This window comes from Prionailurus viverrinus, chromosome F1 (assembly GCF_022837055.1).
Source record: "Prionailurus viverrinus isolate Anna chromosome F1, UM_Priviv_1.0, whole genome shotgun sequence".
NCBI lineage: Eukaryota > Metazoa > Chordata > Mammalia > Carnivora > Felidae > Prionailurus > Prionailurus viverrinus.
In genome coordinates, this window is record NC_062577.1 from 62,001,723 (window position 1) to 62,017,851 (window position 16,129).

Here is a 16,129-nt window from a genome sequence, read left to right on the forward strand (position 1 = left end):
GAAGGGGAACTCGAGAGGCTTTCGCCTGGGCCCCTCACTGAGGGGAAGATGGGTGTTTTACAGGAGCGCCCCGCCAAGGAGGAGCCCGTGAACGGGATTTATTCCGCACTGCAGTCTGAGAAGGTGAATCCTTGTTGTATTTTTATTTCTGTGGTCCCATACTCCCGGCAAGTGCTCCGGCCACTCTGCTGTACCCTGCCCACCCCACCAGGGGCCAGCGGGTTCCCTCGGTCCCCTTCTCTGTACTTCCCGAGACTAAGTGCCCAGGGCCTTGGTCTGCAGGTATCTCTCGCATGAGTCCTGCTCCCCAGGTCCACGGCCATCCGACAGCTGGCCTGCGTGTAAATGCAGGAGCCTCTGAACTCTGGTGTGGAAACGCCAGAGCACCTGGGGCCATACCAGCTCACAGGGTAAAAATCAGAGAAACCAGGTGCCCCCCTCTGGACAGACACAGACCCACACCAGTCACCCAGACCGGCAAGTAGAACACAGGCTGAATTTCAGTTCCACATTCCCTACATCCGGTGGACTTTTACAGTATGCAACCCGTACAACAATCTGCGACGGAGCAGTGACACTCACAGGGCCCCGGGCCTCAGTGTCCTGCTCTGGAACACACAAAGAGGAGAGGTAGGTCCTGTGCTGTGACAGGACTTCCAGTCTGGGGGATGTCACTGTCTGAGGATCCTTTTTCGCTATAGTCAGAAGGACAGATTAGAGGTCTCTTGGCGAATCAAATGTTTTGTTAGTGTGCCTGTTGAGCAGCTGGGCAAAATCATCGTAAGAGATCCGTATGGACCCCGGGGAGTCTAGGGGCAAGGGAGAAGAGGGAGGCAACGAGAACAAATCAAGAGCGGGAGGAAATATTAGGAAATTGGCTAATCGGGATCGGGAGTAAGAATTAAGCGCTGAACCAGTAGGGCGTCTGGGAGTTTGCAAGAGAACTCCGTGCACGGGTCAGTTGGGGTGTAAAGATAAGCCGGTGTCCTGGAGAATGAGACAGAAGGACCTCTTCTTCCTCAGTGCTCAGGAGCAGGAAGGAGGGAGGGGGAAGGAGAAGCGGGCAGTGAGGGGCAGGGTGGCCGCCTGTTTGAGCCGGGATCGGAAGGACAGCGGGAGGACACGGGCGATGATATGGGCCAGGACTGGTCAGAGGAATCGATCAGGGCTTCCCGGCTCGCGGCATCTTGAAGCGTGTCCTCTGGACCAGGTGGACGGAGGTTAGGGATTGGTCCCTACGTCCTTTGAAAATTCTTTTTTCCTCCTGGGCCCGCTTTATTTGGGAGCGGGCTGGGGAGGGCTGCGGGTCTGCCGGGCCCAAAGCAGAGCTCACACCTGCCAGTTCCACACTGGAGCACTCTCACCGTGGCCTTAGTCCCACGCGCGGCTCACTTCCCTTGAGAACACGGGACCCTTCACGGACCAGGCAGTAGGGGAGGTCGGTGGTCAGAACGTCAGGACTAAGGGCCCGTGCCATGTTCTCTTGGGGGATCTGGGGGGGGGGGTGCCAGTGGGGGAGTGGGGAGTCCTGGGAACCCCCGGTGGCGAAGCCGCCAGCCCCAAGCCCAAGCCCTACCCCCAAGGCTAAGACTCCGCCAGCCGGTGGGAAGGTTGCCTGCAGAGCTCCCTGCCATCAGACCACAGGACACTAGTGGCAGTGACCCTCCGCTGTGTGAGGTGCAATTATGGGGGTTCAGAAGGAGCTGGCGCTCCGCTGCGAACCAGGAATACTGGTAGTTTGAGCCTACGATCAAAATCAGAGCGAATACCCCCATTCCCGCCTGCTGCTTTTGTGTGGGCCACGCACTTGATTGCACAAGGGCTTCCGAGAGGGAGACTGGAGCAGAGGCAAGGGACCCAGCAAAGGGCAGAGCCCTGCTGGCCCAGATTCCGCCAGCACCAGGGAAACGGAGGCACCTCCCTGTGCCCTCTACAGAACCGTCCTGGGTGCCGCCCGGGGCTGGGGTTCCCCAGCGGCAGCTCACGGTTAACCTGTCGCTCCATCTCCTCGTACTCAGATGGGGAAGACCAGCACTCAGGACGGCAAACCTCCTGGGACTTCAACCTATGAAAATGTGATCTAGGCTCCTGGACGCCATTCACTCTACGGACACTGAGCTTCCCACATCATGTGTTCCAGCAGATGCCCCAGACCCAGACTCCCTCTGTTCGGATCTTACCTGGAGATAGCAAACCATCACCCCAATACGGGACTTTTCGTGACTGGAGGTGATGACCCTTCCCAGCAACCCCATATGTAGAAAGGATTGATGTTTCACGCACCGCCTGGGACGCCCTGACCACGCTCCGTGTCCGGGAGGGGCCCCGGTGCACGGCCTCCACGGTCCACACAGCACCTTGGGCAAATTAGGCAAAAACCCCCTTTTCGGGAGGCGGATACAGCCCCTCCCAAGTGTGTGGCTTGACAAGCAGAGGGTGGGCTGCATTTCAGCCTCCTCTTGCCCCTCTGCCCGGGAACTTTTGTGCAGGGGACAGCTGGCTGGACCAGCCCAACCAAACACATGTGACGGTGTCGCCTGGGAAGCCATTGGAGGGGTAGCTCTCCACTGCGCAGACGCACCCTCCAAATGGAGTGTTGGAAAGTGGTCTTTCTGTAGGGACGAGGTGGTCGGGGCATATTTCTTCAGGCTGTACTTCAGAAGCCTCTTCAGCTTTTCTTTCTAGCCAAGCTTTCCACATGACTGGGCGCTTGAGTGCCCAGATATTAACATTATTCGAGGGTGTTCCTGGATGAGATTAACATTTGGATTAGTAGACCGAGTAAAGTAGGTTAATCCCCACTCCAGTACGGGCGCCCATCACCAAATCCATCAAGAGCCTGGGTAGAAGAAGAAGGCAGAGTAAAGGAGAATTCGTTCTCTCTGCCTGACCGTCTTGGAGCTGGGACATCAGTGCTCCTGCCCTAGGATTTGGATTTGGATTTGGACTGGAGCTTTCACCATCAGCTCTCCAGCTGGCTGACTGCAGACCTGGGGATTTCTCAGTCTTCATCACCACTCAAGCCAGCTCCTTGTTGTATATATCGCTTTCCTGTTGGTCCCGTTTCTCTGCCGAGCCAGACTAACACCTATTCCAAGCAGCCTCAGCAAGAAGAGACCATACCCAGTATCCTACTGGCCAAAAGGAATTGACTGGCTATATTTCTGGCACTTTAGGAGAACTGAGTACAACCCAACCATCGAAACAATCTCCAGTCAAATTAATCATGGCTTTTTAAAACTCCTTTCCCCCCTTGGTCCTCAGTTCTTTCTGCCCCACAGCATACGTCATTATTTGTTTCCCTCCACACTGTATACGCTTAGGGGCAGGATCCATGACGTCATGACATTAAAGAGTGACCACGAGAGATGAGAGTGTCAGTCACTCGTGCATCCACCGCCCAGACACCATGCTTTGGGCCCTGATGTGAATAAATGCGACTGAATAGAATTGAAAATGACCAGCCAGCTCAAATGGAAGGTACACGTTGCAAGTGTGGATAGACAGAAGCCAATACGCGTGGCGGCATCCGATCATGGCAAGCGTCAAATGTCAGAAGGCAGACGTCAGTGTACGGCCATGGGGGTGGGGGGGAGACTTTCAGAGTTAGACCAACGTACACATGAACTGAAGCAGTGAACCAGGTGTGAGGTGAGAGGCAGTCACCCTAGGGAGACACGTGAAGGAAGAAATAAAGAGACTTGTCCTAAGGATGGAGAAGCCCCAAAGTGACATTCAACAGACCCTAAAATAGAAGCATGTCTCACCCTCACCTGAGTTGAGGGACCCCTCCTGAACGTCGCCCTTCTCTAACCCGCCCCGCCTCTCCCTGGTGCGCTCAGCCAGTCAAATTGCTAGTGTCCTAGAGCCCCCCTGGCGAGTGGGGAAGAAGGAAAAGAGCCAGAGGCCAGAGTCCCTTGGGTCTCCCGTGAGAACCCGCCGGGAATTCTTCACGTGGCCTTTGGGACTGAGGACCACCGAGCTCCTGTCTCTCACTCTTCCCTTCCCGTGGATCTTCCGATTTATGAAGATGGAAGCTACTCACCCCATCCCTTCAGGGCTCGGTGTTCAGATTCCCCTTCTGTAAAATGGGGGTGATCTTCATTTCCACAGATTTAAGACGAACTAGATTGTGACCGACGGGTCTATGCAACTATTCCTTCGATGGAACGGAATCTCATATCACGCCCAGATGGGCCAGCTTTCCCAAATGGGTGTTGAAATTGAAATCTCGGGGCCCCTAGGTAGCCCAGTCGGATGGACATCTGAGGTCGACTCAAGCCATGATCTCCCAGCTCTTGAATTCGAGCCCCACATTGAGCTCTCTGCCATCAACACAGAGCCCACTTCGGATCCTCTGTCTCCTTCTCTCTCTGCCCCTCCCCTGCTCGCGCTCTCTCTCTCTCTCAAAAAGAAATTGAAATCTCAGGGGCAGGGCCCCCTAGTGGCCAGAGAAGGTAAGGCAGCACCTCCCCAGGGGCTTGTGGGTCCACGTGGGCCTTTTCTATAGACAACTTGAGAAACAATGCAGGGAATGCCTTTCAGAAAAAGAAAGTGAAGCTGATTTAAAACGGGATGTTTTCAAAAAAGCTATAGAATGCTCTAAACTACACAGCCCACACGAGAAGAACTTGACTGGGCCACTTTGGAAAACGGGCAAAGGAAAGGCGACCGACCTGTCTGGCATTTGTCAGATTCAGCCCGGAGAAAAGAAATGGCCGGGCCATATTTTCTTCCAGATGCATTACTTTTCTTCTCCTTGACTTTTCCCTGAGTTTTCCTTGATTTGAGTAATTTTTTGCAGAATCATTAGTGAAAGTCTCTACTGGCTGTAAAATGGAGTTTGAAGAAGGAGACAGAAGGAAGAAGGGTATTGACTGGTCCCAAAATGCAGGCCTCGATGCTGGAGCGCCTGCGTCGGCATCCTGGTTTCTTGGTTCTGAGACGTCGGGCAATTTAGGCTCACCTCTCTGGGCCTCAGTTTCCCTGCTTGTAAAATGAGGGTAATAATAGCTCCTACCGCATAGGGTTGATGTAGGGACTAAATGAGGCTGCCCTGTAAGAACGTGCCTGCAAATTGTTCTTATAGGCCCAACACCTCCATCGGATGCTAACTCTGTACAACAGGGTTCTTGTAGCACAAATGTAGCCGATATTGTGCTAAATTAGTGTTGTGTGCCGAACTCTTAACTCTCAGCCCTCCCACATCAATGCTTGTTCCTTCCATCATTTTGCTTACCACGTTGCCCTCCTCTGCCCCCAGCTCCCCAGCCAGACGACAGAACGGGGCTGGTCCGAATAATAATAATAATGCAAACAGAGAACTCCTGAGGGCCGGAGACTGGGACAGTTCATTAAGGGTTTAGTTTGTGTATCAGCTGCTACACTAGATGCTTTATACCTCATTCAAAATTCACAACAACCCTGTAGAGTAGAAGTTAGTTCTTCTAGGGGCGCCTGGGTGGCTCAGTCGATTGAGCGTCCGACTTTGGTTCAGGTCATGATCTCGCGGTTCGTGAGTTCGAGCCCCGTGTCAGGCTCTATGCTGACAGCTCAGAGCCTGGAGCCTGCTTCGGATTCTGTGTCTTCTTCTCTCTCTGCCCCCCCCTCCACTCTCTCTCTCTCTCTCTCTCTCAAAAATGATAAACATTAGAAATTAGTTCTTCTAGTCTCCGTTAAGACAGAGGGAATAAATACTTAGCAAAATCAGTCAGCTTGGGAAGACAGGACTTGAAGTCAAGACCCTGTCACCAAGGGTGACTCCCAACACCCAGCACTTTGCTTGACCCTTCATAGGGGGACGACAAAATATTTGTTGAATGACTGCGTACATATAATCGTATTTTAAAGTCACCAAGAGCAGCTCCAAGTAAATGTATTCATGTATTAACTCCATTGTGTGGATAACCACTCAACCCCTCTATTGGGAACACCCATTAAAGAATCTTACATGGAGCTCTCTGTCTGCATTTTGGGTAGGGCTGGTTTCACAGCAAACAAGGGATCCAGGTCATAAGCACTTCTGCTGAGTTTCGCAAACCGAGAGAAATAGAGTACGAATTTCCACTATTAATATCAGAAGAATAACAGAAACAGAGGAGGAAGGAAGAATTGTGCGACACTATTTAATAGTTTAAAATCAGCTGTGTACCAGGGAGTCTGGGTGGCTCAGTCAGTTAAGTGACTGGCCCTTGATTTCTGCTCAGGTCATGGTCTCACGGTTTGTGAGATTGAGCCCGGCGTCGGGCTCTGCCCTGATGCCCAGGGCCTGCTTGGGATTCTCTCTCTCTCTGCCCCTCCTCTGCTCGCTCGCTCTCTCTCTCCCTCTCTCTCCAAATAAACAAAAACATTAAAAAAAAATTTTTTTTTAATTACTTAAAAAACCGAGCTGTGTACCTTTAAACTTTCATGACCCGCCATAATCATAATGGCTAACACGGATTAGTACCTACTGTATGCCATTTCCCACCCTGCTGTTTTATGTGTACTAACTCATTTAAAGCCCACAAGAAACGCTGAAACTCATCGACTCCCTGAAGTGGATGCAACCCTCCTCCATTTCACAAAGGAAGAAACGGAGTCACAGAAAGGCTAAGCTCGTCCAAGTTAATATTGAAACCAGGATGCCACTCGTGGCCCGCCACGTCCCGGGGCTGTTTGCGGAACCACTGTGCTCGCTGCCTCCCCAGCCCGCAGCTTCCCAAGGAAGAAAACGTACATTCTTGACTCCAGAGCCCCTACATCCAAAAGTCACTAGGTCTTGTCAAGGGCAACTCAACCATGTCCCCTCACACTGCCCAGCTCTCAACACACCCTCCCTCCCGGTGCCCACTCTTCCAGATCATTCCCTATCACTCAGTCCTTTATCGATATTACCTGGGCTCTCACCACATAATGAGCAATCTCCAAACCACTGGCCTTGTCCTTTGTTTTTCTGCTGAAAAATTTTTCTTGTGGGACCAGACTCCTGAGCAATCTGACCCATCAGAACTTCCAGGCCTTCCTCCTGCTTTCTCCCTCGGCTCCAGTCACACGGAAGTATGCGAGTCCATGAACCCACCAGACCCTTTCCTGCTCCACACCTTTGCCGACGCTGTGTTATCTGCCTGGGGTATGCCTTCGCCCCTTTCCATCCCTAGCTATTTCATGCTTCAAGGATCAGTCTGAGGACCCCTCTTTGTGCAGGCTTCTAAAACCTCCCACTCAAAGCTAAACATATAGCCCCCTTGTAAATTTCCATTAATAAACGATTTGTTGTGCATAAATTTGACTTTGCCAGTGCCTACGAAAGGAGACTACGTCCTCCGTGCCAGCAGGTGAACACAAACTATCTGATAATGCACGGACTCCTTCTGTGTCTTCCTTGGTTTTGTTTCTCAAGAGAAGACACCAAGCATGTAGGAAAGATACAGGCAAGACTCTGTGGCCTCACAAAGGCCCTGTAAGTCCTCCTCTTAGTGAATCAGTGAACATGGAAGTGGTCTTGAAAGCCCCTAACACACCTCCTAAGTGTTTCTGCAGTCTGTCTAACCCCTTTCATCTACCAGGCGCTGCCGCCATCTTGGTCCCCATCATCTCTTCCTGGACAACAGCGCTTTCCTTCCAACATTCACACTTGTCCCAGGCCGACCCATTCTCTACACCATAGACAGAGTGGTCTTTCCAAACACAAATATGATACCGGTGGCAGGAGGAACCAGTAGATTGCTGGTGTGTAGCTTTATATCTGTAGGAGTTCATAAGTTGAAAGTTTATAAGTAGAGGGTGCCTGGGTGGCTCAGTCGGTTAAACATCCGACTCTCGGTTTCGACTCAGGTCATGATCTCACAATTCATGGGTTCGAGCCCTGCCTCAGGCTCCGCGCTGACAGCTTGGAGCCTGCTTGGGATTCTCTCTCCTTCTTTGCTCGTTCTCTCTGTCTCTCTCTCAAAATAAATAAATAAACTTAAAAATTTTTTGAAATAAAAAATAAAAAGAAGAAAGTCTGTAAGTAGAGAAAAATCGGAAAAGACATTCAATAATCTAATTCCCCAAAATGTGCCAAGCCCACGTGGCCTTATGAACTAGTTCTACCACCTTCGGTGAAAGGATACTTTCCATGTAATTTTAACTGCTCTGAAGCATAGAAACTTCAAAGTTCATTGAACACCATTAATGTAACACTGATTCCAAACTAGATGAGGATGATTCTCCAAAAAGAAAAAAATAGGGCAGGGATCAGCCTGTGGACAAATCCAGCCTGCCAAGTGTTTTTACATGACCTGTGGCCTAAGAATAGTCTACCATTTTCAAAGATTGAAAAAACTCAAAAGAATAATATTGGTAACATGCAAAAATCATATGAAATTCAAATTCCAGTGTTTATAAATAAAGTTTTATTGGAACACACACAGCGATCATCTGTTTATGTATTGACTGTGGCTGTTACAACAGCCAAGTTGAATAGTTGCAATGGAGACTGTCTGGTTGCACAATGTAAAATATTCACTATCTTGACTTTCAAAGGAAAAAATTGTCAGCTCCTGATAATCTCACTTATAAATATGAATCTTAGAAATCTTAATTCAGAAATTAAGAATAAAAAAATCTTAATTTAAATTTTAATGAATTGAACCAAGCAGTGCTCTAAAAGAACAAAAAATGCAACCAAGCAGAGTTCATCCCCAGAATGCAAGAATGATTTAAGAAATCTTCTATTGGGGCGCCTGGGTTGCTCAGTCAGTTAAGTGTCCGACTTCGGCTCAGGTCACTATCTCGTGGTCTGTGAGTTCGAGCCCCGCGTCGGGCTCTGGGCTGATGGCTCAGAGCCTGGAGCCTGTTTCCGATTCTGTGTCTCCCTCTCTCTCTGCCCCTCCCCCATTCATGCTCTGTCTCTCTCTGTCTCAAAAATAAATAAACGTTAAAAAAAAATTTTTTTAAAGAAATCTTCTATTGTAATTTACTGTTTAGACACAGTAAAGGGGAGGAAAAAACTATAATAGTCTTGACAGATTCGAAAAAATAGTTCTGATAAAATTCAACAACCACAACTTATTAGGGAAAAAATTAGCAAGCTAAAAATAGAAGGTGTTTCAGTCAATATCCAATCGGAAAAACTGAAACCATGTTAAATATCGAAAACCCAGAAACTGAAACATAAGAAACTGAATACAAAAGTGATAGAAGGGTTTGAGGACTAAAACAGGGAAGATGAGGTTACTTAGCAAGTCCGGGAAGCCATTACCACTCTTGGGGGAATTTTCTTTCAGAACCAGTGCTGCCCATTACAGGATGCCAAAAGTCCACACTCCAACCCAAACCATATGAATCTAGGAGCCTAAATTGCCCTACTACTGTGGCTCCCAACATTGGAGTCAGAGCCCACAAATACCACACTGCCAAGACTTCTGGAATGACTGCAGGAACTGCAGTGCTAGACCAGGAACCTTGGAGCCATATTCATTTTCCATTATTACTGCCACTGCTGGGGACATTATCAGAAGCCAAGATGAAAAAAACATTTTTCCCTTCTTCCCACCTTCCAGTCTTTCACCAGGACCACCCATTGATAAAAGTACAGAATGTACAGAAAGAATATATAATTATTAGGTATCCAACCAAGTCGGATTTATTCCTGCAAGGCAAGGATGGTTCAACCTACAAAAACCAATGAATGTAACAGAACACATGATAGAACGAAGAAGGGAAAAACCACACAATCATCAGAACTTATGCAGAAAAAAAATGGACCAAATTCAACACCCTTTTCATGATTGAAAGCAATCAACAAATTAGGACTACAAGGAAATTACGTCAACATAATAAAAGCCATGTATTGGTTTGCTAAGGCCGCCATAACAAAGTACCAAAGACTGGGTGGTTTAAACAATGGAAAGGTATTTCCTCATAATCCTGGAGGCTAGAGGTCTGCAGTGAAGATGTCAGCAAGGGCAGTTTATTGTGAGGCCTCTCTCTGGCTTGTAGATGGTTGTCTTCTCCCGTGTCTTTATATGGTCCTCTCTCTGTGCATGGTTGTGCTCTAATCTCCCCTTCTTACAAAGACATAGGCCATACTGAATGAGCCCACCCATATGACCTTATTATAAATACATTATCTCCAAATTGGGGGTGGGGGGACACATTTCAACCTATGACATTCTGCCTTCTGCATCCCCCAAATCCATGTCCTTTTAACCAGTAAAATGTGCTCACTCCATCCCAACAACCCCAAAGTCTTAACCCATTCCAATATCAACTCTCAGTCCAAAATCTCATCTAAATCTCATCTAAATCAGGTGAAGGAATCTCAAGGTATGATTTATCCTGAGGGGAAAAATCAACTCCAGCTGTGAATCTGTAAAACCGGACAAGTTATATCCTTCCCTAATATAATGGTGAGACAAACAAAGAATAGACATGCTCACTTCAAAGGGAGGAATAGAAAAAAAGGAAAGGAGTCATATTTGGGTTTTTTTAGGCTCCATATACAAGTGAAATCATATGGAATTTGTCTTTATCTGTCTAACTTATTTCATTTAGGATAATGCCATCAGGGACCAAACATGTAGTTATGATTTCCCTTATATGTGGAATCTAAAAAACAAAAAAACAAAAGAAAACAGGGGCATCTGGGTGGCTCAGTAGGCTAAGCGTCCAACTTCAGCTCAGGTCATTACCTCACAGTTTGTGAGTTCGAGTCCCATGTCAGGCTCTGCACTGGCAGCTCAGAACCTGGAGCCTGCTTCAGACTTTGTGTCTCCCTCTCTTTCTCTGTCCCTCTCCCACCTGCGCTCTCTGTCTTCAAAAATAAACAAACAAACATTTTTAAAAATAAAAAAAAATCAAATTATGACAATAACAACAAAAAACCCAAGCTCGTGGGACACAGATAACAAATTAGTGGTTGCCAGAAGGGAGAGTGGCATGAGGGGAGGTTGAAGTGGGTGAAGGGGTTTAAAACACAAAAACATCCAGGCATAAAATAAATAAGTCATGGGAGGTAATGTATATAATGGAAACGACAGCTATAATACCGTATTCCATATTTGAAAGTTGCTAATAGTAAATCTTAAAAGTTCTCGACATAAGAAAAAAGAAATGCATAACTATGTATGTTGACCAATGATAACTAGACTTATCCTGGTGATTATTTTCCATTGTATACAAATATGGAATCATTATGTTGTACACCTGAAGCTAATAAAATTATATGTCAATTAAACCTCAATTTAAAAAAAAGAAAGAAACGGAGTCACAGGTCCCAAGCAAGTCTAAAACCTAGCAGGGAAGATTCGAGTGGATTTTAAGACATGGGAGTAATCCTCTTTGGCTCCATGCTCTGTCCTTTGGATCCACCTAGGTGGCCCTGCCTTCTGGGACCAGTAGGTTCATCCTGTCCACCTTCAGCAGTGGCCCCACACCTCTGGAACTAAGGATAAAGTAGCCCTGACCCCTGAACTGTGCCCTATGGCCCATAGAGGCAAGATCAGCCCTGCCAACCCCTGAGCCACTTTTGAGTGGCTCATTTTTTCCTCTTCTGGAAGGTCACTTTTCCCTCTTCTGGAAGGATAACACATGTTTGCAACTGGATAACTTTCCTGGTCTGTCCTGTAGAATTCCAGAAATCCCATGGCCTTCCTCCATCTAGTCCTGTCTCTGTCTCCTTCAGTCAAGTTGACAGCATTTCTGCTGGTATAAAATTCCCAAAAGCCTTCTTGGTCTCCCCTGAAATTCACAGAGGCCCATGGCATCAGACAAGAGGGTCATCCCCAGATCTTTCCTGGATAACCCCATCTCTATCCCTGGCTTCTGCTGAAACGAGTAAAATGACTGATTGTATCATAAGTCATAGACCTGTGATTCAGCCCACAATAGGCCATATATGAAAAACCCACAGCTAATATCATACTCAATAATGAAAGACTAAACACTTTCCCCCTAAGATAAGGGAGAAGACAAGGATGCCTATTTTTACCATTTCTATTCAAAACAGTATTAGAAATTCTAGCCAGAGCAATTAAGCAAGAAAAAAGAAATAAAAGCATCCAAACTGGAAAGGAAGAAGTAAAATTGTCTCTGTTCATAGATGACACGATCCTGTATATAGAAAACCCTAAAGATTCCATGCACACAAAACCTATTAGAGGTAATAAACGAGTTAAGCAAAGTTGCAGTATACAAAATGAACACACAAAACCCAGTTGTTTTCACACACTAACAATGAACCATACAAACAGGAAATTGTGAAAACAATTCCATCTACAATAGCATTAAAAAGAATGAAATACTTAGGAATAAAATTAACCAAGGAGGCAAAAGTCTTAAACACAGAAAATTATAATACATTACTCAATGGAATTAAAGAAGGCAAAAATAATGGAAAACATTCTGTGTCCATGAATTGAAAGACTTCACACTATAAAATGAAAATAGTATCCAAAGTGATCTACAGATTCAATGCAACCCCTACCAAGCCCCAACAGTGTTTTTTTTTCAGAAATAAAAAAAAACCTCATCCTAATATTCATAGGAATCTCAAGGGACCCTGAATGGACAAACAATCTTGAAAAAGAAAAACGAAGTTGTTTGATTCACACTTCCTGGTTTCAAAACTTACAAGAAAACTATAGTAATAAAAAATGGTACCACACAGGCATAAGACAGACCAATGGAATAAAATAGACAGCCTAGTTATAAACCCTTGATTTTTGACAAGGATATCAAAAACAGTCAATAGGGACAGGACAGTCTTTTCAACAAATTATGCTGGGAAAGCTGGACATCCACATACAAATGAACGAAGCTGGACCCTTATCTTGTTCCATGAACAAAAATTAACTCATATAGATCAAAGTCCTAAATACAAGAGCTAAGACTAAAAACACTCTTCGAAGAAAACATGGAAGGAATCTTTATAACACTATATTTTTGAATATAACACCAAAAGCATAAGCAACAAGAGTAAAAAACAGGTAAATTGGCCTTCATCGAAATTTAAAACTTTTGTACCTCAGAAGACACTATCACCTGAATGGAAGACACAGTCACAGAATGGAAGAAAATATTTGCAAATCACATATCTTATTGGAGACTAATATCTAGACTATATAAAGAACTCCTATAACGCAGTAACAACAATAAAACCCAAACGAACAAATTTTAAAAGGGGCAAGGGACTTGAGTAGCTATTTCTCCAAAGAAGATACACAAATAGCCAGTGAGCACATGAAAAGAAGCTTCATATCTCTAATCATTAAAGACACGTAAAGCAAGGGATGCCTGGATGGCTCAGTCGGTTAAGCGTCCAACTTGGGCTCAGGTCATGATCTCACGGCTTGTGAGTTCAAGCCCCGTGTCAGGCTCTGTGCTGACAGCTCAGAGCCTGGAGCCTGCTTCAGTTATGTGTCTCCTCTCTCTGCCCCTACCCTGCTCACACTCTCCGTCTCTCATAAATGAATAAATATTTTTTAAAAATTTTTAAAAAGGGGGAAAAAAAGAAATGTAAAGCAAACCACAATGAGATACTGCCTAACATCCATGAGGATGACTATTATATATAAAAAACACACGCGCAACACAGATGTTGGCAAAGAGGTAGATACACTGGAACTTTTATGCATTGCTGGTGCAAACGTAAAATGGTATAGCCACTATGGAGAACAGTTTCGTGGTTCCTCAAAAAGATGACTATAGAATTATCAAATGACCCAGCAGTTCCAATCCTAGGTATATATCCAAGGAATTGAAGGCAAGGACTCAAACAGATACAGGTACCCCAGCGTTCATCACAAAATTATTCACAATATGCAAAAGGTGGAAACACTCCAGTGTCCGCAAACAGATGAATGAATAAAGAAAATGTAGTATATGCAAACAAGCGAATCTTTGAAATTGTCTTATTCAGCCATAAAAAACCAGGATGAAATTCTGATACATCCTCTAACGTGGATACGCCTTGAAGCCGTTATGCTATTTGATATAAGCCAGACACAAAAGAGCAAGGGTATTTCCACTTATATGAGGTATAGAGTAGGTTAGGTTACCGGGGGCTGAAGGAAAGGAGAGATGGGGAGTAATTGTCTAATGGTTATAGAGCTTCTGTTCCGGGTAGTAAAAGGTTCTGTAATTTCATTGTGTGTCTTTGGTAGGGGGAGGGTGTCTGAACAAAGAAGGGGTTTTCCAACACCAGCTTGGTGTCCTATAATTCAACTCCATCCTGACACCATTTACCTGGAGGTAGCATCCGTTTCTACAGGTTAAATGTTTAGTCTCACAGGCTGCTTTCCCCCTGCCCACCACCACTTTTTCAGATACCAGTCACAAATGCAGGTTGTCATCAGGGCCACTGACCCCCAGGCTATAGATGGAAGGTTCCAGCAACCATCTCCTCAGGTTCAATTAATCTGCTAGAGCATCCCCCAGAATTCAAGGAAACTCTTCACTTACCAGATTACCCGTTTATTATGAAAGGGTATAACCCAGGAATAGCCCAAGCACCCACAGGGCACGGGCTGGAGAAAGGGTGAGGAGCTTCCATGCGCTCTGTGAGGTCACCATTCTCCCAGATCTCCACGTGTCCACCAACCCAGAAGCTCTCCCAACCCACCCCCTCCTTCTGGGTTTTCATGGAGATTTTGTTACCGAGGCATGATTGATGAACTCATTGACCACTGGTAACTGATTCAACCTCCAGCCTCCTCCCCTCCCAGGAGGTCAGGAAGTGGAACTAAAATTTTCAACCCTCTAACGATGTGGCCGGTTCCCCTGGCAACCAGCCCTCATCTTAAGGTGCAGTCCAAAAGCCACCTCATTAACATAAATCCAGTTGTGGTAAGAAAGATTTGTTATCCACATGACACCCGTTTCACTTTTAAGGCTCTGAAGAGACTTTAGGAACTGAAGCTTAGAGATCTTTAGATCTTGAGATCTTGATCTTTAGAGACCAAATATTATAACAAAAGATACCTCCATTGCTCTACTCACTCAGAAAATTCCGAGGGTGTTGGGAGCTGTGAGCCAGGAACCATGAACAAAGACCAAATATATACAAGAAGTGAATGACCCAATACGTATTTCTCACAAATCATAGTATCACAGGTCATGAAAACATTTTGGACCTAAATACAAGCACACCTCAGAGATATTGCAGGAACATCTCCAGAACACCGCAGTGAAGTGAATCTCACAATAAAGCAAACCAAGTGAATTTTTTGGTTTCCCTGTGCATATAAAAGTTATGTTTACGCTACATGGTAGTCTATTAGGTGTGCAATGGCATTTACATCTAGGAACAATACATACCTTCGTTTAATAATACTTTATAGCAGGGGGTGGTGGGTGCCTGGGTGGCTCAGCCGGTTAAGCGTCCGACTTCAGCTCGGAAGTCATGGCTTGTGGGTTCACGCCCCTCGTTGGGCTCTGTGCTGACAGCTCAGGGCCTGGAGCCTGCTTCAGATTCTGTGTCTCCCTCTCTTCTGCCCCTTCCCCTTCTTGAGCTCTGTCTCTCTCTCAAAAATCAATAAACATTAAAAAAAAAATTAAATAAAAATACTTTACAGCAGGGGAGCCAGCCTGGCTCAGTCAGTAGAGCACTTGACTCTTAAACTCAGGGTCATGAGTTCAAGCCCCACGTTGGGCATGGAGCCTACTTAAAATAAATAAATAAATAAAATATAACAAAATAAAGGACACCTCCAACTTGATACCAAAAACCCCCAATCAATGTGATTAAAAAATGGGCAGAGAACCCAAATAGACACTTTTCCAAAGAAGACAGACAGATGGGCAATAGACACATGGAAAGATGCTCAACGTCACTAATCAACAGAGAAAAGCAAATCGAAACCACAGTAAGATGCCACCTCACACTGGCCCGAGTGGCTAGTGTCAAAAAGATAAGAAATAACAAGCGTTGGCGAGGATGCGCGGAAAAGGGAACCTTCATGCACTGTTGGTGGGAATGCAAACTGGTGCAGCCACTCTGGAAAACAGTATGGGGGTTCCTCAAAAAATTAAGAACAGAACTACCCTATGAGCCAACTATTTCACTTCTGGATATTTACCCAAAGGAAGTATAAACACTAATTTGAAAAAAAATATATGTATTTCCATGCTTATTAAGAATTATTTACAACAGCCAAGATAAAGAATT

At 45.8% G+C, this 16,129-nt stretch overlaps 1 protein-coding gene and 1 long non-coding RNA gene across 5 annotated transcripts in view; one reads left to right on the forward strand and one right to left on the reverse strand.

Annotated features, from left to right (window-relative positions):
* Positions 1–6,249, forward strand: part of CD84 (CD84 molecule) — a 27,686-nt gene extending 21,437 nt beyond the window's left edge. For 2 of the 4 annotated variants that reach the window (XM_047840488.1, XM_047840491.1), the window contains one exon: positions 64–596. In XM_047840488.1, coding sequence (XP_047696444.1) covers positions 64–297 — 234 coding nt within the window. In that variant the 3' untranslated portion in view covers positions 298–596. Of the gene's footprint in view, positions 1–63; positions 597–2,018 lie in introns of those variants that run through there. The other 2 variants (XM_047840489.1, XM_047840490.1) reach the window with 2 other exon arrangements.
* LOC125155308 (uncharacterized) overlaps positions 1–15,423 on the reverse strand; it is an 18,739-nt gene extending 3,316 nt beyond the window's left edge. Inside the window, exon 1 of the long non-coding RNA XR_007148133.1 lies at positions 15,280–15,423. This is a non-coding gene — a long non-coding RNA (uncharacterized LOC125155308). The remainder of the gene's footprint in view (positions 1–15,279) is intronic.
* Between the last annotated feature and the right edge of the window lie 706 nt (positions 15,424–16,129).